The sequence below is a fragment of the Tachyglossus aculeatus genome, chromosome 5 (genome assembly GCF_015852505.1).
Source record: "Tachyglossus aculeatus isolate mTacAcu1 chromosome 5, mTacAcu1.pri, whole genome shotgun sequence".
Lineage (NCBI taxonomy): Eukaryota > Metazoa > Chordata > Mammalia > Monotremata > Tachyglossidae > Tachyglossus > Tachyglossus aculeatus.
In genome coordinates, this window is record NC_052070.1 from 71,793,483 (window position 1) to 71,819,770 (window position 26,288).

At 46.1% G+C, this 26,288-nt stretch overlaps 1 protein-coding gene across 2 annotated transcripts in view; it reads right to left on the reverse strand.

Moving 5' to 3' along the window:
• GRAMD2A (GRAM domain containing 2A) overlaps positions 1–26,288 on the reverse strand; it is a 116,671-nt gene that overhangs the window by 6,897 nt on the left and 83,486 nt on the right. For both annotated transcript variants that reach the window (XM_038746547.1, XM_038746548.1), the window contains exons 6-11: positions 25,913–26,016; positions 24,295–24,393; positions 22,926–22,997; positions 19,030–19,092; positions 2,559–2,715; positions 461–560 (exon numbers count right to left, since the gene is read on the reverse strand). In XM_038746547.1, coding sequence (XP_038602475.1) covers positions 461–560; positions 2,559–2,715; positions 19,030–19,092; positions 22,926–22,997; positions 24,295–24,393; positions 25,913–26,016 — 595 coding nt within the window. The remainder of the gene's footprint in view (positions 1–460; positions 561–2,558; positions 2,716–19,029; positions 19,093–22,925; positions 22,998–24,294; positions 24,394–25,912; positions 26,017–26,288) is intronic.

Here is a 26,288-nt window from a genome sequence, read left to right on the forward strand (position 1 = left end):
GGCAAGTCACTTCACTTTTCTGTGCCTCAGTTACCTCATTTGTAAAATGGGGATTAAGACTGTGAGCCCCATGAGGGACATGGACTATATTCAACCTGATTACCTAGTATCTACCCCACCACTTAGAACAGTGCCTGGCACATAGTAAGTGCTTAAATACCACAATTATATTCAATTTAGGTTCTCCCTCCCTCTCTCCTGCCTCCCCATCTCCCACCTTCTCTCCCTCCCTCCCTGAGGGGAGGGGTACTGAGGCTGTCTCCATCAATGAATGGCATCTCCTTGCTTAGCCCTTCTCTCCCAGTAGAGGCTCTGAGAAGCAGGGGGACCAGGATCAGGATCTTGGGCCCTGTTCGTTGAATTTGGTAGTTCAGCAGAACTCTGAACCTGGCCATGGAAAACTTTCCCTGGAGTCTCTCGGTGCCCTGGGAACAGTCTGAACATCTCTCCGCCCACTTACAGCACAAAGAAGAGTTTGAGGAGATAATAATCCAGGGGCCTCAGTTCAGTGATGCAGCCTGTTTCCACCTCCAGTTCCTCTTCCGTGTTTACAGTACTTTCTGAAATGGAATAGTGACAGACTCAAAACCTTGGCACCTCAGAGAATCCCAGTACCTGTCCTTTGGAGGGGTCCCACATCCTCGGGTCACGGGACTATGCTCATCGATCCTCTTTAATTTCCACTCCCCTCTACTCCCCACCTGTTCCTGTCCCTCGGATCACCTCTGCAGCAGGAGCAGTCTGGTGATCTCCAGGCAGAGACACCTGTGTCCACCCCTGCTTCGCTTGTTCCTATGTTTAAAAGGGCAGTGAGTGCAAGGTGGGGACCTTTCCTCTAATGAGTCAGTAGAGGAAGGTCAAGGGGAGAGGGATGTGGAAGACAAGGGGTTCGGAGGGGGAGGGATGGGGGATTTCTCTCGGCCCAGCAGAGCTGTCAATGCAGTAGCCGTTGGAGTGGAGGTGGCTCCAGGAGAGCCTGGAGGGAAATGGAATTTGGAGAAGCCTCCTACTCCCCCACCATACTGGCCCCTGGACAGAACGAGCCCCTCGGCAAAGTGGGGCCTGGACAGAATCTCACCTCCACTGCCCACTCCTGGGCGGAGTAGGCCCTGGAGAATTGAATTCAATCCTATTTAGTGAGTGCTTACTGTGTTCAAAGCACTGTACTAAGCGCTTGGGAGAGTACAACACAACAATAAAACAGACACATTCCCTGCCCACAAGAAGATCCCACCCTCACTGCCCCATGCCCCTTGACAGAGCAGAGCCTGGAAGATGCCTGGGAAAACTCTTGGCCCATACTGGAGCTAGAGAGCAGGGAATGTGTCAATTATTACATTGTACTCTCCCAGTGCTTTGCACGCAGTAAGTGCTCGCTAAATCCAATTGAATGAATGTCCTCGCTGGCTGAGATGCCGGTGCAGGGTCATTCCAGAACTCGGTTTACAATATAAAGCAGGGCTGGGGCCTTTAGAGAATGGAAAGAGCCCAGCCTTATTTTGCCAGTGGGCCCCCACTTCAGCCAGATACTGGCCCTGCCCAATCCAATCGCCCCAGGAAACCTTAGGCCTCAATCACTTCTCCATGAAGAAGAATCCTCCTGGATTAGTCCCACCTCTGAGCTCTCCAGACACCATAAAGGCCATTAAGTACTTACACAAATTATGAAGACCCCTTCCCCCTTGATGAAGAGCAGGAACCTGCTCCTTTAGTTACAGGGTTCTGCATATATTATCATATTTCTACTTCTTCTTGTATTTCTATAGTGTTCTTCTGTTTTTATTAAAGCATCATGGCCTAGGGTAGAATGCCCGAGCCTGGGTGTCAGAGGACCTGGGTTCTAATCCCAGCTCTGTCAATTGTTTCCTGTGTGACTTTTGGCAAATAATTAAACCTCTCTATGCCTCGGTCCCCTCATCTGCAAAATGGGAATTCAATACCTGCTCTCCCTCCTTCTTACTCTGTGAGCACCATGTGGGCTTAGTAGAGTGTTTAGTCTACAGTAAATGCTTAAATACCACAAATCACTACTATTATTATTATTCCCCATTTTATGAGCTCCGCTTGGACACCAAAGGACTGGGTCCTAGTTCTCATCCTTGCACTTTCACCCAGCCCTTCGTAAAATGCTTTGCCCACAGCAGGTACTGAATAAACACTACTGAAAAAATTTTTGTCGATCTATTTCCTGTACTTATGCTTTCCTCAGAGTAAAACGTTTTGAGGGGAGGACTGTGTTCTGCATCCTTCTTTAAAATTCCCACAACCAGAAATCAGTGGGTGCCTATTAAATATGAGGGAAGAAATGAACCCCAAGCTCCGTAAAGAGAGGGGCTAGGTCTTTGCTTTTCTCTGTTGCTTCCCATAGTAAGCTCACTGTGGGCAGCCAACATCGTTCCTCCAGTCTCTGTAGCTCCTGAACCCCAGCGAAGGGTCAACACTGCAAGGGATGGTGAGGGCTCCAGCCCAGAGAGCTTCCACTGTCGATCTGACGGCGAAGGCCTCATCCAGAGCCAGCCACTGCCCATATAGTCCTAGCCCCCCATCCTGCTTCATACCTGATCCCAGAGGTTCCTGGGAACGGAAGGAGGTCTCCTTAGTGCTGAGGCTGCTGACGGAGGTCCGGGGGATGCACGCGAAGTCTTCCTCTGGCAAGGACAGGGACAGGGATGATGGGGACACCTTCCTCCACTTCAGTTCTGGAACCAGGGCCACCTACGGAAAAGGGGAGAGAGAGGCCTGTTAGGTTATCACCCGCAGAGGTCTCTCCAAACCGGAGGCGGATTTCAGGTCCTGGACTTTTCCGGAGAGCGGATGGGCCAAAGTTCTCCCTCTGCTGAGCTCTCTGGTGATGTTATGGCCAGTGTGATGCCCACATTCTTCCCGGGATAATAATAATAATTAGAATAACAGTAATGGCATTTATTAAGCGCTTACTATGTGCAAAGCACTGTTCTAAGCACTGGGGAGGTTACAAGGTGATCAGGTTGTCCCATGGGGGGCTCACAGTCTTAATCCCCATTTTACAGATGAGGGAACTGAGGCCCAGAGAAGTGAAGTGACTTGCCCAAAGTCACACAGCTGACAATTGGTGGAGCCGGGATTTGAACCCATAACCTCTGACTCCAAAGCCTGGGCTCTTTCTACTGAGCCATGCTGCTTCTCATGTAAATGGTCAGGGTCAGGGATCTGTAGAACAACTTGTAAGGAGGGGTAAACTACACTGATTTATTCTGACACACTTCTGGTGGAAGCTGAGAGTCCCTCTACTGCGTTGGCAAACTGTCCTACAGGGTCTCTGTCCCCGGCAGCCATGGAGCATCTTCTCAGGGAAGAAGGGCCACCTCTCCTTGGGTAGTACATGGTCTCATTTGAGACATCAAAGCAGAGACCTCTTCTGAAACTTGCCTGGGTTTTACTCTTTCCAAAGGTGGGAAGGCACCCCCAGACAAAGATACGACTTCCCAATCTAGGTGAGGCAGGGAAAAGGAGGCCCAGATTTTAAGTGGGAGGTGGTGCATGGGCTTCAAAGATCGAACAGGGCAGAAAGCCATCATATGAGGTCTCTGCAGCCCTGTTTGGAAACTTTTTGGCCTTATGGGACTGGGCTGAGTGAAGCCAGCTCAAAAAGCACTGAGGAAGATTGTCCCCACCACCCCCTGGCATAAAATACCAATGCACTCAATCACTTTGCCCCTTCCTACCTTACCTCACTACTTACCTACTACAACCGAGCCCACACTCTCCGCTCCTCTGATGCCAACCTACTCACTGTACCTCGATCTCCATCTATCTCGCCACTGACCTCTGGACCAAGTTCAGCCTCTGGCCTGAAATGCCCTTCCTCTTCATAACCAATGGACAATTACTCTGCCGACCTTCAAAGCCTTAGTGAGGGCACATCTCCTCCAAGAGGCTTTCCCTAAGCCCTCATTTCCTCTTTTCCCACTCCCTTCTGCGCTGTATCCCTTTATTCCCTTGCTCCCCCAGTCCCATGGCACTTATGTACATATCTGTCACATTCATTTATATTAATGTCTGTCTCCCCCTCTAGACTGTAAGGTCAGTGTGGGCAGGGAATGTGTCTATCAATACACATTCAAGTGCTCAAAAAATATGACTGACTGATGCCTCCAAAGACCATCTAGGTTTTCCTCCCACCTCTGGACAGGAATGCACTCAAAATAACCCCGATCAATGAATAACAACAACTGTGGTATTTGTTAAGCACTTACTATGCACTCAGGAGTGTAGTAAGCAATGGGGTAGATACAAGATTATCAGGTTAGACACAGTTCGTATCCCACATGGGGCTCATAGTCTGAAGGGGAAGAAGAACAGGCACTTAACCCCATTTTACAGATGAGGGAACAGGCACAGAGAAATGAAGTGACTTGCCCAAGATCACAGCATGCAAATGGAGGAGTCAGGATTAGAACTCAGGCCCCCAAACTCCCAATACTGTCCTCTTTCCCATTAGGCCATGCTGCTTCTCGATGTTTGTCAATCAATCAGAAGTATTTAATGAGTGCTTACTGTGAACCAGACACTGTATTAGACGTTTGGGAGAAGTTTAGGAATTCTGATTTGGATGTTAAGTTTTAAGGTATCGGTGAGACATCCAAATGGAGATGTCTTGAAGGTAGGGGGAAATGAATGATTGCAGAGAAGGAGAGAGATCAGGGCTGGAGATGCAGATTTGGGAATCATACACCTAGAGATGGAAGCTGAAGCCATAGGGGTGGATGAGTTCTTTGATGGAGCGGGGTAAAGATGGAGAACAGAAGAGGAGCCAGAAGTGAACCTTGAGGGACTCCCACAGCTAGAAGGTAGGAAGCAGAGGGAGGAGCCTAAGAAAGAAACTGAGAAGGAGTGGCCAGAGATAGGAGAACCAGGAAAAGACAGTATCATGAAGCCAAGATTAGATAATGTCTCCAGGAAAAAAATGTGCTCCACAGCGTCAAAGGCAACTGCTCTCTCTAGGAAAGGAGGTTCCAATCAGTCAGCCCCATGCCAGACAAGAACTGTGTGTCTGACTTAATTAACCTGTATCCCAGTGCTCAGAACAGTGTATGACATATAGTAAGCACTTAACAAATGCCATAAAAAAACCAAACAACTATTTATTGAGAGCTTACTGTATGCAGAGCACAGCAATAAGCATTTGGGAAAGTACAAAACAGAGTTGATAGATCTGATACCTGCCCACAAGGAGTTTACTGCCTACAGGAGGAAAGAGACATTAAAATGGGCTAGGGAGAGGGGAAATAGAAGAGTATAAGAATATTTGTCTAAGTGCTGTAGGGCGCAGGTGAGTATCAAAGAGCTAGGGTCTCAACCATCCTGTTTAACATTCTGAAGAAAACCTTTTCAAGAGCTGCAGGGGAGAACTGCTCTTTTCTCCCCTGAGAGGTCCTGTCAGTTCGTTTTGTACTTCCCAAGGGTTTAGTACAGCACACTGCATCCTGTGAGTGCTTAATAATAATAGTAATGATGGCATTTGTTAAGCGCTTACTTTGTGCAAAGCTCTGTTCTAAGCGCTGGGGAGGATACAAGTTGATCAGTTTGTCCCATGTGGGGCTCACAATCTTAATCCCCGTTTTACAGATGAGGTAACTGAGGCAAAGAGAAGGTAAGTGACTTGTCCAAAGTCACACAGCTGACAATTGGGGAGTCAGGATTTGAACCCATGAACTCTGACGCCCAAGCCCTTGCTCTTTCCTCTGAGCCACACCGCTTCTCTAATACCACTATCACTACTACTACTGCAATGAACATTTGGCATTTTTTTGTGCCTCAAATGGTTTTCCAACAAGTGACTCAAGTGGAAAGGAAAGCTTAGAGAGAAACCACGAGGTAGCAGTTGCCTTTCAGCAAATGATCTCTGCCAAGGACCTTACCCGATCCCAAGGCGCTTAGAACAGTGCTTCGTACATAGTAAGCGCTTAACAAAAATACTATCATTATTATTTTCTAGCAAAGCCTGCTGCGGACACACTGCAATGCTACGGGCCACTTGTGGGAGGATTTCAGATCGGAAGTGGCATGGTGTGTCTGTTCCCGATTTCAGGCCACTGGAGTCAAGCTCTGAGCACAAAGCAAGCAGTTTGGAGAGGCAATATGGGAGCTAGGGAAAGAGCAGGCCATTTCTCCTGGATTCATTTCCAAATTGGGATGCTCCACCCAGCCTCACCCCCAAGTTCCCACCCCCAAGTTAGGACAGTCCTCTGCACACAGTCGATAAATGTATTTATTTATTTTACTTGTACATATCTATTCTATTTATTTTATTTTGTTGGTATGCTTGGTTTTGTTCTCTGTCTCCCCCTTTTAGACTGTGAGCCCACTGTTGGGTAGGGACTGTCTCTATGTGTTGCCAGTTTGTACTTCCCAAGCGCTTAGTACAGTGCTCTGCACATAGTAAGCGCTCAATAAATACGATTGATGATGATGATGATGAAATCGATTCCCAGAAGCAGCCACAAGGAGGAGGAAGGCTGTAGATCTTTCCTCTTTTCCTGTCCCCCACAGTGCAGCCAGACGAAGGCATCTGTTGCATAAATATTTTGACAGCACAGTGCGCTGTGTGTAGTGTCAGAACCACAGCCAGTTCTGGCCAATGAGTCAGGCTGTTTCAGTTCACCCCCTCTGCTCAGTCCTTTCCTTCCTGTGGAAATCACAGAACTGTCGGCTTAGACCCTCTCCACCTCAACCACTCTGTGGCCCCCTACTAACTTCAGAAATGAAAGATCCGAGATAATTCGGTGGCATATCCGGATGTGAAGCCAGGAGTTAATCTAAGTCTCTGGGAAGCCTCAGGTTCCTCTCCCCACTTCCCCTTCCAAAGACAACTGAACTAGCCAAGGCTCCCGGGACAGTGAATTTGTTTTTGATGATGGGAGGGAGTTTGTTCTAGCCTAAGCAAAACAGGTGGGGCCTCCTAGAGCAAAACCAATCCCTTGATCCTACGAAAATAAAAACGTCAAAGCAAGATCCGTTCTCCACCGGGTCTTCCCCTAGTGTTGTCGAAAAGGAGCAGAGAGAGCAAGAGGCTGCCTCTGTAACAGACGGTCATCTGTGCTCTAGACAAGGCATTTTGGGCAGTAGAGAACATAGCCTCCCCAGATAAGCTTTTCCACCTACTGGAGAAGCTGCCCGGCTGCTCTATCCATAGGGGCCCTAGGTGGAGTACACCTCATTTTTCAGCCTCTTCCAGCTCTAACCTCATTTTCCCCTCAGGTTTCCTTTCTATCTGCTTCATTTCATTACAGAGTCCAGACTGACCCGTGTGGCTACATTCTGCTCCAGCCCAACAGGGCAGGCCTGGGTAGATCAGCCCTTGGGCAGAGCCCAAAGCTCCCCTGGCTAGGCTGGGGCTGGACCCATCCCCGTTGCAAAAGTGGCTGGGGTCTTGCGGGACAGGGGGTGAGCTAGACTGGTCTGATCGGGCGGCGGCTTGGACCTCATTTCCGAGCAGCCCAGAGGTCTGTCTGCCGGATGCTCGGGAAAACTGCAGCTAAGGTAGCTCCCCCGGGGCAAAGCCAAGGCCGGGTCCACTTGGGTTCACCTTTGCCCTGGTGCACTAGCTGAACTTGGATGATTCAGGGGGAGCTACGCCCAGGGTTCACGCTAATTGCAAACACTTGGCTTCTTGGGCTATACTGTACTCTCTCAAGGGCTTAGTTCAGTGCTCTGCACATACTAAGAGCTCAATAAATACCACTGATTGATCAGACCCAGACACTGGCAACAATGTGAAAGCAAAACAACCACAGCTTGGAACAGAGGTAACTACCACTCAGTCATCCCCCAATCTTCAGCCATCTCAGGCCTATGACCTATAACCCTCCCTCCCCCTGCTCCCCAAGCTTTACTGAAGGCACATCTTCCCAGAGAGGCCTTCCCTAAATCCTCCTTTCCTCTTCTCCCACCTCCTTGACTTGCCCCTTTATTCATCCCCCCTACCAGCCCCACAGCACTTATGTATGCATCTATAATTTTACTTATGTTAATGTCTATCTCACCCTCTAGACTGTAAGCTCATTGTGGGAAGGGAATATGTCTGTTTACTGCTATATTGTACTCTCCCAAGTGCTTAGTACAGTGCTCGGCACACATTAAGTGCTCAATAAATACAACTGACTGACTATAGACTGTAAGCTCTTTTTTTTTTCCTTTTTTTTAATGGAATTTTTTAAGTGCTTACTATTTGTTAACCACTGGGGTAGGTCCAAGTTAATGAGGTTGACACAGTCCCCGTTCTGCATGGGGCTCGCAGTCTAAGTAAGAGGGAGAACAGGAGAACTGAGGCACAGAGCAGTAAAGTGATTTGCCCAAAGTCACACAGCAAGCAATTGGCAGAGCCAGAATTAGAACCCAGGTCCTTTCCACTAGGCCATGCTGCTTCCTTGGGGGCAGGGATTGTGCCTACCAACTCTACTGTATTGTACTTCCCCAGGTGTTTACTACAGTGCTCTACACAAGGTAAACACTCAATAAATACCACAGATTGACTGACCTTCACCTCTGGCTTCAATACCAGTTCCAGGCAATTCTTACAGATGATTTATAAAGCACGTCACTAGGTGCATGATCAGGAATGCTAGTTCACCTATCTAATCACATGCAACATTACTAGCTAGATGTCAGAAGGACCTTTGAACTTGCAACCATTCCCTCGGCCTAGACACTTTGGACATCAATTGGATCATTCACACCCATCAGGGAGGTTTTCTCTCAGCCAACCACTGCAGTGAAAAGTGAACTTTTCTTTACTAGGTCAGAAGTGAGAAGAACACAACTAGTTCCCCAGAAATGAGAGAGGTTATCATCACTGTGGTATTTATTAGGCACTTGCTATGTGCCAAGCACTGTACTAGGAGTTGGGGTAGATACAATAATAATAATAATGATGATAGTATTTGTTAAGCACTTACTATGTGCAAAGCACTGTTCTAAGTGCTGAAGTTAATTAGGTTGACACAGCCCCTGATCCGTATGGGGCTCATAGTGTAAGCAGGAGGGAGAGCAGGCATTTCACCCCATTTTACAGATGAGAAAACTAAGGTACAGCGAAGTGACTTGCCTGAGGTCACACAGCAGGTGGGTAGCAGAGCCAGGATTAGAACCCAGGTCCTCCATTAAGTCACGCTGCTGCCACTGCTGGGTTGTTTTTTTTTAATGATATTTGTTAAGCACTTACTCCGTGCCAAGCACTGTACTAAGCGCTAGGGAAGATACAAGCTAATTAGGTTAGACACAGTCCATGTCCCACTTGGGGCGCTCAGTCTTCACCCCCATTTTGCAGATGAGGTAACAGGCACAGAGAAGTGAATTGACTTACCCAAGGTCATACAGCAGACAAGAAGGTCAGAACCCAGGACCTTCTGACTCCTAGTCCCATGCTCTATCCACTACGCCATGCTGCTTCTCTCAACATCAGGAGAAGGAAACAGAAAAAGGGATGAGCACAGCCCTGAAGAGTGCCACCTGGGCTAGGGGAGCAACTGGACTTGGAAATCAGCACCGATATCATTTACTGAGGGCCCGTGATCTGGCACATGTGTGCAAAGGAGTTGTACCAGGCACTTGGGAAGCCTTCTGAAAAAATGTTGGGTGCGAACCCTGCCCTCAGCAATTTCATATTCTATGGGGAAAGACAAGTAGTTATAAGCTGATAAATACTGATAAAAGCTAATCCATACAAAAAAAGATAAAAAAAGCTGATAACAGCTGATAAATTAGCTGTTAAAAACACCTGAGAAAAGGTCTAGAAAGCACATGTAGGTAAATAAATCAATAACAAATAAGCACAAAGTGGTTGAGAAGATGGCAGGACTGGAATGGTGAAGGGATTGATCAGGGAATGCTTCAGGGGAGGTGGATTTTTAGAAGGGCTTTGATGAAGCCCTTTTAGAAGCAGTGTGGCTCAGTGGAAAGAGCCCGGGCTTGGGAGTCAGAGGTCATGGGTTCTAACCCCAGCTCCACCGCTTGTCAGCCGTGTGACCTTGGGCAAGTCGCTTGACTTCTCTGTGCCTCAGTTACCTCATCTGTAAAATGGAAAGTAAGACTGTGAGCCCCACGTGGGACAACCTGATAATCTTGTATCCTCCCCAGTGCTTAGAACAGTGCTTTGCACACAGTAAGCACTTAATAAATGCCATTATTATTATTATTATTACTATGAAACTGAAGGGAGGGATGGCTTGATGAAATTGAAGAGGAAGGCATTCTAGACAGGACAAAAAGCATGAGAAATAGGCTGTATTTGGGAGTAGCAAGAAAGTGGGATGGTTAGAAAATTTGCATGGGAGTAGCTAGGGTGTGCTGGGTAGAGAAAGACATGTAAGAGAACACCAGCTGTTGGATATCCTTGCAGCTAATACTAATAATAGTATATACCAAGCAGTTTCTTTAACACTATACTAAGTGCTGGGGTAGTTACAAGAGAATTAGATTAAAGGACCAGAAACTTTTATTTTATGGGAGAGGCAAGGAAGAGAGTTTGAAAGATTCTGACCATGGGAGTTATGCAGTCCGTCATAAAAAGGGGATTCTGGTGGCAGTGCCTAAAAAAGAGAAGCTTGTTTTGGGCAAAGAATGTATCCATTATACTCTCCCAAGCATTTAGTACAATGCTCCGCACGCAGGCAGCGATTGATAAATATCATCCTTCTCGTCTCACAAGCCCTCAAACTTGGTGTCGTCCTTGAGTCCGCTCTCTCACCCCACATATCCAATCTGTCACCAATGCCTGCCAGTCTCATCCTCACAATATTGCCAAGATCTGCCCTTTCCTCTCCATCCAAACCGCTAACATACTAGCACATCACTCATCCTATCAGCCTCCTTTCCGAACTCCCAACCTCCTGTGTCTCCCCACTTTCAGTCCATACTTCACTCTGCTGCCTGGATTATCTTTCTACAGAAATGTTCTGGGCATGTCACCCCATCCTCAAAAAACTCCAGTGGTTGCCTATCAACCTCTGTATCAAGAAAAAAACTCCTCACTATTGGCTTCAAAGCTCTCCATCACCTTGCCCCTCTTACCTCAGCTCTCTTTTCCTTCTACAACCCAACTCGCATGCTCCACTCCTCTGGTGCTAACGTTCTCACTGTGCCTCGTTCTCACCTGTAAGCTCTCGATAAATACGATTGAGTGAATGAATGAACATGATTTAGTTAGGGTGACTTTGTTCAATGATGGAAAATGAAGAGGGCGTGTATCAAGATGATGGCTGGAAGAGTGGGGAGTAAGAGATGAATTCAGGAAATATCGAAGGACAGAGAGAGGCAAGATAAGAGGGTGGGAAAGAGACACAAGAGACAAGGGGTGGTACCAAGGTTGCAAACTTTTGTCAACAGTGAAAGGAAAGAAAGGAAAAGGAGTGACTATAAGAGAGAAGATGAGGAGTTTGGTTTAAAGCATCAGTAGAGCTGTCCTGAATGCAGGAGCAAGTATGAAATTACAGAGCAGGTGAAAAGAGTCCAAAGCCAGAGATAATAATGATAATGATGACAAAAATAATAATAAATAACAATAATATGTCAAGTACTTACTATGTGCCAAGCATTGCACTACATCCTGGGGTAGATACAAGATAAGAAGTTCCCACATGGGGCAGTCGAAGCAGGAGGGAGAACAGGTATTGAATCTCCATTTTTTGCACACGAGAGAACTGAGCCACAGGGAAGTGAAGTGACTTGTCCCATATCACACAGCAGGCTCATGGCAGAGTCAGATTAGAACCCAGGTCAGCTGACTCCCAAGCCCATCCTCTTTCCACTAGACTCTGCTGTTTCTCAACTATATCTGGGGAGTTATCTGCAGAGGTGGTAGTTGGGCCATGGAAGCTGAGCTCCCTGTGAGAATGAATGAAGAATGTCTTGCAGGACACCCTCAGTTAAAGAAAGAATAACCCGGAAAGAAAACTGAAAGGGACAGTCAAAAGCGTAGGACCAAAGATGAGGGTAATTCTGTATATGAAAAGTCAAGGCTGTAAGCGCTCATTTGTCCTATTTTCCCTCTATTCTACATTGCCTAGACACTTGGGCCCATGCCCCTTTAGCACGATATTCACCCCACCCTCGGCACATATCCTTATACTCTCCAATTCCCCTATAAGTAATTTATTTTAATGTCTGTTTCCCCATCTAGACTGTGAGATCCTTGTGGGCAGGGTCCATGACTACCAACTCCACTGTTCTCTTTCATGCATCTAGTGTACAGTGCTTGGCACACAGGAAGTGCTCAGTAATTACCTTTGATTGTTAGGAGGAGACACTGTCAAAAGTAGCTGAAAGGTCAACTGAGGGGAGTGGACAGAAAGGTAGGACAACTAGGTTAGTCCTGTGCCTGAGTGATCAAGGCAGGAAAGTTTTTAGGAAAGAAGGATGTCAAAAGTAACAAAGTTCAAGGAGGATTAAGACAGAGAAAAGACTATTAACTGCCATAAGGAGGCCAGTGGAAATCCTGGTGAGCACATTAGAGTTAAGATGGAAGGGAAGAAGTGGAGGTCCTGGATGTAAACAATCCATTTGAGGAGTTTACACAAGAAAGGATGAGGAGAGATAGGATAATTTAAGAGTCCACCAGGGTTAACCGATGTTTTTTCAGGTCGGGGAAGAATTCTGCATATTTGAAGAGAGAAAAGAAAAGATAAGAAGCTGTGTGGCCTAGTGGATAGAGAACAGGGCCTGGGAATCAGAAGGGCCTGGGTTCTAATCTTACCTCCGCCATTTGTCTGTGGGTGCCCTCGGGCAAGTCACTTTACTTCTCTGTGCCTCAGTTCTCTCATCTGCAAAATAGGGATTCAATACCTACTCTCCCTCCTACTTAGACTGTGAGCCCCATTTGAAACCTGTTTATCTTGTATCTACCATGGCGCTTAGTATAGCGCTTGGCACACAGTAAGTGCTTAACAAATACCAATCAATATTATTATTCTCTTTTGTGATGTTTAATACCCTAAATGGAGTCAGAAAGGAGCACCTGGAAACGTGTCCTGGACTTAGAGAAGTTTAGGATGTTTTTTTCTTTCTTTTTTTAAACTAAAGCAAAGGAGTCACTCGAATTTAAAAATATAAAGGGGAAAATAAACATTTAACTGATCCAAACACCTTTTTCCTCCCACCTGCCTGCATTTTTAGGCATAAAAATATCCCAATTCCACCTGCAAGAAGGTGTGCTGTTTGCTTTTGGAGAAGTTGACAGGATCTGGCATTTCTACTCAAGTCACAACAGAAGCAGACGCAGCTTTTCCAAGCTTTTCATCCCAATGAACAGCAGTCTGCCATCCACCCGCCGTGGACTGCAAAGGGGAGGCCCAGGCCAGGACACTTCAACCTGCTCCCTCAGAGCATGGGGGTGATGGGATGGGGAAGAGAAGAAATCGAAGGAAATTCATTTGCAGTTTAGTTTACAAGCAGTTCCTCAGACTCATGACATAAGTGGTGGCTTAAAACTCCATCTTTAGCTGGAACATTATACATCAGAACCAATTTTCTCCCAGGAAAAATGTTCTCTAAAGTAGTAGAGGTGTTTATTGAAAGCTCACTGGGTGCAGGACATTGTACTTGGCACCTGGGAAAGTACAAGTCCCACCTACTTAGACTGTGACCCCAATGCGAGACAGGGACTCTGTCCAACCTGATGAATTTATATCTTCCGCAGTGCTTAGAAAAGTGCTTGACACATAGTAAGTGCTTAACAAATACCATAAAAAAGCCCATGAGCCTTGTTCCACCCCTGTAAGGAGCACACACTTCCTGATACTCTATTTTTACCAAAATAAATGAGGATTATGACCTCACTCAGCATGGCCTAGTGGATAGAGCACAGGCCTGGGAGTCAGAAGGAACTGAGACTTCTAATCCTAGTTTTTTTCTGTGCCTCAGTTACCTCACCTGTAAAATGGGGATTAAGACTGTGAACCCTATGTGGGATGTGGACTGTGTCCAACCTACGCTTGTATCTACCCCAGCACTTAGAATAATGCTTGACTCACAGTCAGTGTTTAGCGTGGTTCAGCGGAAAGAGCATGGGCTTTGGAGTCAGAAGTCATGGGTTCAAATCCTGGCTCCGCCAACTGTCAGCTGTGCGACTTTGGGCAAGTCACTTAAGTTTTCTGTGCCTCAGTTACCTCATCTGTAAAATGGGAATTAAGACTGTGAGCCCCCCATGGGGCAACCTGATCACCTTGTAACCTCCCCAGCACTTAGAACAGTGCTTTGCACATAGTACGCACTTAATAAATGCCATTAAAAAAAGTGCTTAACAAATGGTAATGGTAGTAGTAGTAGTAGTAGTAGTAGTAGTAGTAGTAGTAGTAGTAGTGCTAAATTAATGTAAAATTAATGTAAGTACACTGAGTGAGGGGAGTCCACAATAGGGTTACCTCTACTGTAATCTCATCGTGGGCATATAATGTGTCTATAATAGTGTTACATTGTACTCTCCCAAGCACTCAGTACAGTGCCCTACATATAGTAAGTGCTCAATACATTGGATTGATTGACTGGCTACTTTTACTTCACTGAAAGTAAAATGGGCTCTGCCCTTGTCCGCTGTGAGACCTTGGGCAAGTCACTTTACTTCTCCGTGCCTCAGTCACCTCATCTAGAAAATGGGGATTGAGACTGTGACCCCCACAGTGGGACAGGAACTGCATCCAACCTGATTTGCTTGTATCTACCCCACCACTTAGTACAGTGCTTTGCACACAGTAAGCGCTTAGCAAATACCATTATTATTTTCTAGACTTTGAACCCGTTGTGAGCAGGGATTGTTTCTATTTGTTGCTGAATTGCACCTCCCAAGTGCTTAGTACAGTGCTCTGCACTAAATGCTCAATAAATATGATTCAATGAATGAATGAATGAACCCTCTCCACTGACACTCGCTGGCACTCTCTGCTCCTCCCTGGTCATCTTTAAACTGTCCATTTTTGCCTGCTCCCACCCTAGTTGTGCCTATATGTTGCCGATTTGTACTTCCCAAGTGCTTAGTACAGTGTTTTGCACACAGTAAGCGCTCAATAAATATGATTGAATAAATGAATGAATGAATGGACTGTGCACAGGCCTGGGAATCAGAAGGATTTGGGTTCTAACCCCGGCTCTCCGCCACTTGTCTGTCAGACCTTGGGCAAGTCACCTAACTTTTCTGTGCTTCAGCTCCCTCATCTCAGCTCCCTCATCTTTAAAGTGGGGATTAAGACTGTGAGCCCACTGTGGGACAGCAACTGTGCTCAATCCAATCATCTTCTATTGACCCCAGTGCTTAGAACAGTGCCAGGAACATAGTAAGTACTTAACAAATATAATTATTTTACCATTCTTTCCCATTTTCCCCTCTATTCCCGTGCACCGATTTTTACCACCCTGACTGCCTACACCTCCAGTTAAAGTCTCAAAGAGGAGGCTAGTGTTATGAAGCTGAAACTGAAGGGTTGTAAAAAAACTAACCCAGAGAATAAATTAAGAAGCGTTGTCAGTTGCTCTTTACTAGAAACAAATTAAACACGCCTATAATGTTCAAATAAGTGGCTAAAAGAAGTTTCACCCAAACATTTGAATATTTCTATATGCAAGCTAGAAATCACACCCACTGAATGTGCCATAAATAATGCCCAAGAGTCACTTGATTCACAGTGGTTTCAGTCACAGCTAACTCTAGCTATCAAAAACCTCTCAGATTATGTTGTGGTTTTCTGCCTAAACCCGATCCCGTCACTGGGAAATAATTTCATTGAAAGCTGTTGATGCATAACCATGATGTTACCGTACAAAAACCTCACCAACCTAAATGCATTTCCTAGGCTTGTAAATGGTCTCCTAGACAATCTAGCCCTGGGCATTAGCCCAACTTCCTGGCTTTTAATCCTGGCCAGTTCCACAAGAAAAAAAAAAATTAAGGCAAATGTCTTCATTTCTCTGGGACTCAGTTTGCCATTTGCAAAATGGGGAATAATAAGCTGTTGGCCTAGTGGATAAAGCACAGGCCTGGGATCCAAGACCCGGGTTCTTGTCCCAACTGCCACTTGCCTGCTGTGTAACCTTGGGGAAGTCACTTAACTTCTCTGTGTCTCTGTTTCCTCAACTGCAACATGGAGATTTACTACCTGGTTCTCCCTCCTAGACTGTGAGCCCCTAGTGAGGCAGGGACTGCATCCAGCCTGATTAACTTGTATCTACCCCAGTGCTTAGAACAGTGCTCAACAAATAGTAAGCGCTTGACAAATACCATAAAGAAAAAATGGGAACCATACTCCACCACTGATTTACCTTTCTAAGAGGGCTGTAGAAATTAAAACATGGCGGGAATTGCTTTAGAGCTACCTAAGGAATTTTAAGACACTGCTACCCTACTGTGTCTTCTGCAGTGTCAAATCTTAATAAAAATTACAGAATGTACACAATGGTTCAAATATAGTCCTACAAGGGTCAGATCATCTGATTTGATGGTAAGCCCCTTGAAGCCAGGGAATGGATGTTCTACTTTTGATGTATTCTCCCAACTGCTAACAGTGCTCTGCACTCATTAGGGGTTCAATACACATCATCAGCTAGCCTGCAGACCTCAGCATAGTCACAGAAAAGAAACCGAGCTTGGGGTAGGGTGGCCACTTTCCCTTTACCTATTTTGGATCTCCCTGGGCTGTTGGTTGACAGGTCTAGGAGGGCAATCTCATACCTTGTCACGTGCCCCAAAATGTTTATGTTCTCCCACTGGGGCCCTCCCATCAGCATGCACAGCACGCAGAATGAACAGTGACTGCATGGCAAAATCATTCATTCATTCTCTCTCTCACCCCTCCCCCCGTCCCCACAATGATTCTCCATGTTGGCTTGGGACAGGCTGGCTCCCAAACTTGTAGCTCATGCAGGGCTTAGGCATTTTGCACCCAGTTGTTGAAGTACAAGTTCTTGGGGGTTCACTTGTTGGAATTTAAACAGTTGGGATCAGAAATTTTCAACTGATCCCCCTTAACAGACTGGTGGGTGAAACAAGACATTCCCAGGCCAACTATTTTCATTTCCACTTGAATTATGTATCTAGCCAATTTTGGTCCGACTCCAAAAATTCAAGAACCAGCCAGCTCCTGATTACCTCAGAAATTACATTCATCCCTTAAAGCCTGAGACTCTTGTGACCCAAAACAAAGTGGCTCCCCTGGAGGCACCTGCCCTTTTCCACACTAGAAAGTTCCTTCCATCTCTGCTACCACACTCAGCCTTTCCTCGGTCCGTCCCTCACCCCATCATCCAGCAGGAGTGACTGGCGTGGCCCAGGAGAAGGAAGAGAAAAGTGTTGCTCGGCTCAGTTCAGGATGGAAACAGGCCAGATCCAGGACGATGGCCTCCATGCACTCGGATCTCTCTGCAGTCCAGTTACTCTCTCCATCCAAACAGCTGCCGTGTTAATCCAAGCACTCTTCCCACTCCAATCTGTACCTCACTCTACTGCCTGGATCATTTTTCTAAAAACATAACATTCACTCCATATCTGCCCATTCCTCAAAAACCTCCAATGGTTGCCCATCCACTTCCACAAAAGAAACTCCTTAAGAGTGACTTTAAGGCATTCAATCAGCCCTACCCCTTGCTACCTTACCTTGCTGATCTCCTACTACAACTCAATCTGTATAGTTTGCTCCTCCAATGTAAACCTACTCACTGTAGCTTAATCACATCTGTTGCACTGCCAACCTTTGCCCATGTTCTCTTTCTTGGCTGGAACTTCCTCCCCCTTCATATCTACAAGGTTTTCCCCACCTTCAGAGCTTTAGTAAAATCACAGCTCCTCCAAGAGACTGACCCCCTAGACGTGTGTGTCAGCCCTAAGCCCTCATTTCTCCTATTCATCCTCCCTTCTTCATCGCCTCTGCACTTGGGTCCGAACCCCTTAAACACTTGATATTCACTCCACCCTCAGCACTTATGTACATATTCTTCTACTCTGCTACTTCCCTTCTCTGCAATTTATTTTAATATCTGTCTCCCCTTCTAGATTGTAAGTTTCTTATGGGCAAGGATGGTGTCTACCAACTCTTTCCCACTGTACTCTCCCAAGTACTTAGAATAGTGCTCTGCACACAGTGTTTGACTCTTTCATACTGTACTCTCCAAAGTACTTAGACCAGTGCTCTGAACACGGTATTCAAAAAATATCATTCATTGATGGAATGTCACCTGAAATCCTGGGTTTTGGCTTCATGGCCTCCTTCCAAAACCCAACGGGGAGCAGCTAAAAACGGGTCTGATGGCTTTGTGCAGTAGCTGAAAGCCACTGCAGAGCACTCTGCTGCGTGCCTGCCTTAAAAAATGGTTTCCATTTGTGGTTCAGCTGAAATGCCACTAAGTTTCCTTTGATGTTAATTTTTAGGGTTTTTAATCATGGTTGGATCGCCACGATCTCAGCTCTACATAGCTGCACCCATAGCTGTAATTTGGGAACTCGAGCCCAGCACTCAATCAGCCTCCAAGAGGCCTTCCCTGACGAAGCCCTCCTTTCCTCTTCTCCCACTCCCGTCTGTGTCACCCTGACTTGTTCCCTTTATTCAGCCCCCACTCCAGCCGCACAGCACTTATGTGGATAACTGTAATTTATTTATATCAATGTCTGTCTCCCCGTCTAGACTGTAAGCTCATTGTGGGCAGGGAATGTGTCTGTTTACTTTTGTATTGTACTCTCCGAAGCACGTAGTACAGTGCTCTGCACACAGTAAGTGTTCAATAAATGACTGAATGAATGAAATTTATTGAGTGCTTACTTTGTTACAGAGCACTGTACTAAGCACTTGGGAGAGTACAGTACAACAGAGTTGGGAGACACGTGCCCTGCCCGCAACAAGTTTACATTCCCAGTGGGGTTGGCTTGGGATTTGCAGCTCTGAGGCTCCCAGGAATTTATCCATTGCCTTTCTTGACTCTGGGAACACTTCAACCCAGTTTCTCCCAGCCCAAACTCATCGTCCCATGTGACTCTTCAAAGGTCCGTAACCCTTTGTTCCCAAACACACATCTTACCAGGGACTCAGAGTCAGGTTCATCTGGGTATTCTTTTACACTCAAACTCTTCTTACTGGAAGCCTAAAACGGTATAAAGGAGAGAGGTGTTGTTACCTTGTCACCCAGAGTCAGTCAGTCATATTCACTGAATGCTTACTGTGTGCAGAGCACTATACTAAGCGCTTGGGGGAGTACAATATAACAGATACATTCCCTGTCCACAGTGAGCTTACAATCTAGGGAACTAGCAGGGACTAACAGGCAAAACACAACTGGACTTTCTGCTATCCTGGAACCCCACGGCATCCCCCAGCCAGAGGCATTTCTTTTGAGAACCCTAAAGGATGGCTTTCTGTGACAAACTATTGAATACTGAAAGTATGAATGAAGCTGGAGTTGGGGATCACAACACTTAATGAGAGAGAGAAAGAAAAAGAGAGAGAGAGAGAGAGAGAGAGAGAGAGAGAGAGAGAGTGCGTGTGTGTGTGTGTGTGTGTTTGTGTGTTGGGGGTAACAAACATCATCTCTGCTAAGAGATATGCCTGGTGGAATAAGGGCGCAGTCATGGTATAGGAGGCTAGGGAGCAGGGTGAGCAAGAGTGGGGAAAGGCCAGAATAGAGGAAAACAAGTACCATTAAGAAAAAAAGGAAAGGGTTTGAATTCAGTTCAAATTTTAAACTGCCCAATGTATTTGCCTCTTTCTTCATTCCCAGTTTGCATCACCTCTAAAGGTAAGGGAAAATCAAAGCTTTTTCCTCAGTCCTTGGACATGATCATTTAAATTTCATTGACATCTTTGGCTCCAAAATTCAAATACAGTGGAAATTTATTATAATGAACGTCTTCAGGAGGCCGTGGCATAGTGAAATGTTTTGGCACGCTGGAGTTCATAATTTTAGGACTTTGGATCTTCATGCCTCATATGTAACTGGTACCTGGGATTGATAGTGGGCTTCGGTCATTTTGGCTGTAAATGGTTTCTGAATGTAAATCCTCCCATACTGCACCTACGGCCCCAGCAGCCTGGGCCTTGGAACGAGCTTGGGGCTGGAAGTCAGAGGACCTGGATTCTAATCCCAGCTCTGCCAATTGTCTTCTGTGTGAGAGCCTGGGCAGGTTACTTCACTTCTCTGTGCCTCACTCTCCTCATCTGTAAAATGGGCACTCAACACCTGTTCTCTCTCCAGCTTAGATTGTGAGCTCCTGATGGGACAGGGACTGTGTCTGACTAATTACCGTGTATTTACCCCAGCACTTAGAACAGCGCTTGACAATCAATCCTTCAATCAATGGTATTTACCAATGCTTACTATGTGCAGAGTACAATACTAAGCGCTTGGGAGAGTACATTATAATAGATATACATTGCCCATAATGAGCTTAAAGTCACATAATAAAGCACTTAATAAACACCATAAAATTTTAAAAGGCTGACCGAGAGTGGCCATACACATCACTAGCATGAAAATCGATTCCTTTGCACAGGTTCTCGATCCCAAAGCCTTCGTGACTAGACCAAGGCTCATCTGTGACTACAAGAGTCTGCCGTAACACAGTATCTTGAACTGTGGGCTGAGGAGCCACTTTGAAACAATGGGCTTCCAATAAACCTGACAATGCAGCCAGCAGCACAGACCCTTTTCTCCCCCCAGGGATTCCAGCAAAAAGGTATCTGGGATGTGGCAGGAGAGAGCAGGAGATCCCTGTCCCCTAATCAGCCACAGAAAAACCGTACCGAGCCTTGCTGCAGGGTCTGATTCGGATCATGTATTTGATACCCGGGAACAGGAGCCTCTCTGTTGCTCAGTTTATAAGTTTATGAATTACACATGACGTTACGACATTTCTTTAGCAGCTGAACTTTAATTTCCCAGCAACTCTTACCAGAGAGGAATTTTAAAAAAATAGCACAACTGCCAGTGAGTGAAGAAGTCCCCTATCCTTTTCCTTTCCACCTGAACAAGAGGCCTCTGTTGTCCCACCCAGCCGGACCGCCTGTGAACAAGACACCCTTGATAGTGTGGTTCCCGGTCAGGAACACTTTGGACCTGAGGGAGCAGCTTGGTATGCTCCCGTCTGGCACAGGGTTTCCACCAAGATGTGCCAAAGGAACACCCACATACACACCCCGTTGAAAATAGCTGATGGTAGAATGAAGCAGTTCCATGCTTGGCTATAGGACCCAGACTCTGGTGGGAAGGATCCAAACTCAGGCCTACTGTAGGCCTTTTCAAGGGCTCTGATTGACTATCCTTAACCGCTGCTCATCCAGCAGTCCCCTGCACTCCTTCTCCAATATGAAGGTATGGTGTACGTGTGGCTATATCTGCCTGATAGCCTGTAATAATAATAATAATATTGATAATAATATTTCCTAAGCACTCGCTATAGGGCATACCTCCTATGAAACTACGCCTTACTGTGGCAGGAGAGTTTTCATATGCTGATAAAGCACAGAGCTGTGCCATACAGGGCTACCCATAATGGAAAGGTTTAAGCCGAAGAATCAGCGTTGATTCACTTATGCTGGGCAGCAGCGGAATGGGAAAGAGTCAAAGGCGGATGATCAAGTAATCAAAATGGCAAAGAAGTTTTTACTGCACGCAAGGCAACATGGGTAAGCCACTTCCATACCTTTACCAAGGAAACTCTAACGATACACAAACCAGAACTACTTTATGACAGAAGATGGGATGTTCTGAAGAGGATGAGTCCCTGGAGTTGCTATGGATCAGAAAAAACTGCACAGCATTTGAGGAAAATGGGACACACAGCATGGCTCAGTGGAAAGAGCCCGGGCTTTGGAGTCAGAGGTCATGGGTTCAAATCCCAGCTCCGCCAATTGTCAGCTGGGTGACTTTGGGCAAGTCACTTAACTTCTCTGGGCCTCAGTTACCTCATCTGTAAAATGGGAATGAAGACTGTGAGCCCCCTGTGGGACAACCTGATCACCTTGTAACCTCCCCAGCGCTTAGAACAGTGCTTTGCACATAGTAAGCGCTTAATAAATGTCATTATTATTATTATTACTAACATTGGGGTAGATACAAGAGACTCAGGTTGGACACAGTCCCTGACCCACATGGGTGACGACCAAGGTCACACAGCAGACATGTGGCAGAGCCAGGATCAGAACCCATGACCTTCTGACTCCCAGCCCCATACTCTAGCCAATACGCCATGCTAATCCCCATTTTACAGATGATGAAACTGAGGCACAGAAGTTAATTGACTTGTCCAAGGTCATGCAAAAGATAAGAAGAAAGAACCCAAGAGGATGGACTAGCCAGAACAATGTGGAGTTGTGGATAGACCATTTGACCTGCTGCTGGGGACAATGAATACTCCACTGCTCTCCAACTAAAGCTTTGATTGGATCATCATCATCATCAATCATATTTATTGAGCGCTTACTATGTGCAGAGCACTGTACTAGGCGCTTGGGAAGTACAAATTGGCAACATATAGAGACAGTCCCTACCCAACAGTGGGCTCACAGTCTATAAGGGGGAGATGATGGCCTCTCAACGTACAAGATACTGTCATAGGCACATTGTTCCTTGAGGACAGTGACCACATGCCCCCAAGTATCTTGAACAACTGTTCTGTCCCTGTACTTGATGATTGGCTCTAAAAACCTAAAGAGAAAGGTCAAAAAGTTGGGAAGTAAAACCCGGTTTGGATCAAGGAGTCTGATGGTGCATCATGCTTCAAGATCCTTCAGAGCTTTGCTCTAGGAAAGGGGATGTAAGCACTAGGGATCATTCTCCTTTTCCATGGGCAAATAGTAAAGAAACGCTTTGGTTGAACAAATGGGGGCCTAAAAACAAAGCTCAGCCTCCAACAATACCCTGTCTTGGTACACATCACTTTCGGGAGGCTTGGTGCTAGTGAAACCAGTGGAGAACAGTACCTGGAGATGCGTGCAGACTCTCCTCAGTGTATCATACACGCTGTCCCGGGAAATCAGTGACACGAAGATGTACTGAAAGTTTGAGGAGAAAAGAGAAACAGATACAGCAGTCACTCATTCAGATGGCAGCTCCATTTTGGGGCTTTTATTAGGTTGACCACGAGTCCCAGTTTAGTAGGGCCAGTTCTGGGTTTTATACGCTGTCCAGTAACCTAGACTGTTGGAGAAAGTGTTTCTGAATGTCCTGGATCTGTGAGGGGTCACACTTCCCACCCCTTGGAGTATTCAAATGGTGCAAACTGAACCTCCTTCCCATTTTCTTCAATTTTTGGAGCCCCGCTCTCTTGAAACCTTACTCCTTCACCCTCTCCCCAGAAGCCCTGCTTGATCCTAATTTGTACTGTTAGCCTATTTCTGACGGGCAGTCCTCCTGTTCAAATGGGCCCAGTTAGACCAAACCTCTCACTAAGCTTTGTCTGCCAATTTGAAGAGTTGACTTTCTGCCACACATGTTGTACCACTCTGAGTTCCCAGTGATAGCACACCAGGGATAGGGGCGACATCGTTCCCCAGTTGTAATTTAGTTCTGAAAAAATACCCCCATTGGCCCAGAAATGCCACAGATAAGCAAACCAGATGGATCTTCTGGGCACAGAAAGTTAAGCAAAGGCAAATACTGAAATGCAAATATCCTGATTAAAGAGCTACCCGAATACAAAATAATCAACTACAGAGACAATAAAAATCTCCAGGTAGTTTTTTTCTGAATTGAGACCATCTTATCACAATTCCCTGTTTCACTTCTGTTTTGGGAATGACCCCAAACTGCCTAGATGCTATACTGCTCGGTTTCATTATTAATCTTCAAGGTAGAACTACCGTTTCATCACCAAGATTAGGAAAAGCTTATGAGAAGAGATAAAGTCATGCTGACCCTCCTTCTTTGATGATTACCTACAAGGCCCAAGTGTTCTCACCCCATCCCTCCAAGATACCTGAACTAAAAGAAGTAGCGAGAGAAGCCGAACTAGAGAAGCAGCGTAGCTAGAGGAAAGAACACGGACTTCGGAGTCAGAGGTCATGGGTTCAAATCCCGGCTCCACCAATTTTCAGCTGTGTGACTTTGGGCAAGTCACTTAACTTCTGTGTGCCTCAGTTACCTCATCTGTCAAATGGGGATTAAGACTGTGAACCCCCTGTGGGACAACCTGATCACCTTGTAACCTCCCCAGCACTTAGAACAGTGCTTTGCACATAGTAAGTGCTTAATAAATGCTATCATTATTACTACTATTATTAGTAGTATAAAAGAGAAATGTGCCCGAAGTCTATGGCATTGGGCACCTAACGCATCACAGGGGATATTTACCTTCCGGCTTGTGTTGGTGGTTATGGCCAACCCGTTTGGAAGGAGTCGAGCCATCTTGTGCTTCTTTATCATCTGGACTGAAACCACTGGAATAACAACCTGAATGGAATAAAAGAATACACACTAGACGGGTCAGCCCAAACAGTGCATCTTCGGCCTCCTGCCTGGGCCACCAAGCTAAGTGGATGGGCATCCCTGCTGTCCTCTCCGTTTTGTACCCTCATGGAGTCACCCACACCCCCACCGCCAACCCACCTGGGCCAAAGGGAAGGACCCAAGCAGCAGCATGCACCATCCTACCACCAATTTTAGAACACAGAAAGAGCTGTAGCTGTAGCAGTGACTATGGCTGAGCTTCGCAGAATCAGAAATGCTGCCCCTCTAGCCACAGTACCCTTTGATTTGAACTGAATTGAGAAGCGGCATTGCGTAATGGGTAGAGGAAAGGCTGAGAGTCAAAAGGTCATGAATTCTAATCCCGGCTCCGCCACTTGGTTATATGACCTTGGGCAAGTCACTTCACTTCTCTGTGCCTCAGTTACCTCATCTGTAAAATAGGGATTAAGACTGCAAGTCCTCTGTGGGACAGGTACTGTGTCCAACACACTGCCTAGCATGCAGTAAGCGCTTAGCAAATACCATTATTATTATTACTGCTCCCACTGTACATACCACTGTGCTTGTCTGTTATGTTTCACTAATTTTACTGTCATCTTTCCTTATATGCCTGTCACCAGTCTCCACTCTACTTCCTAGACTGCGGGCCAGGGACAGCCTCGACTTCTCACCCATATATCTTTCCCCAGTGCTTACTACAGTGCACTGCACACACTAGGTGCTTCCTAAATACAATATACCACTATGACTACTCCCCGACACGAGCTGGCAGTGTGCCTGCCCTCTAACAACACAGCAGTTGGAGCTCTATACTTCTGCCCATTTCCAGGGAGGATTGGGGTTAATTACCCAAGACATCTACCTCAGCTCTTCCCCCTCCCCCTTTCATAAAAGTAAAAACTCTAAATCTGAAACTATATCCATCTACAGGTTGAACACCTTCAGTGACAACAAAGTATGTCTCAGGAAAATGCCAGGGTCACTTTTTAAAGGACTCAATGTGGCCTCCTCCTTTATTTTTTCCTGTCCAAAGAGACAGGTTGACAGCGTTCACTTTTAAACATGTCAACTTGTATAGTAAAGAAAAACCAAAATTACTAAGAATTACATGGGGACAAAATGGGCCACCCTACAGTGAGGCTCCTTTTCGCCCTCTCCCAATCCTCTTTCTCCCCCGCCAACTAAACATAGGCACACTGGAGCTCAGTTGTTAAGACACTCTGTACTTTTATTTTAAATTTCTTTCACTGAGAACTTGGTTGAAGCAGAAAATAAGGCAGGAGTCACTTCTCAAAGACAAGGAACTCTTTCTATGAGCTGAGTTGCCCTCAAATTGCAATATTTACAGTACAATAAAACCAAACCACAGGCAGCCTGGTGCAGACAGGAAGCTGCTGATTAATTCTGCAGGGACAGGGTTGTGGTAAGTGGCCACAATTAATTTTTCAAGCTGAAGCTGTCTAGTGCAGCCCAAGGAAAGGACAGACTGACAGTGCCCTACCTTTATGTCTTTCCCAAAGAGGTTGGCATGGAAGCAGAGCCAATTCGAGGAGATGTAGAGCCGCCCTTGAATGAGGATATCTTTTTGAAGCGCACAGGAGCACACTGTGATGAACACAGACAAGAAGGACCCAGCTTTAATGGAAAGGAGGCCCCTCTGCATCTTGGAGTTGGCCCCCATCGATCACCAAGTCTTCCCCAATTAATCCCAACAGCTCAAATCGTAGCAACCCAATAAGAAGTGGTGGGGTGCGTGTGTGTGTGCGCACACATCTTCCACACTTGCCTATTGTACACTGTAATTCAATTATTTATTCAGACTTCACTGTTTTCCTCTCCCTCTTCCCTATTAGAGTACGAGGTTCTCGTGGGAAAGG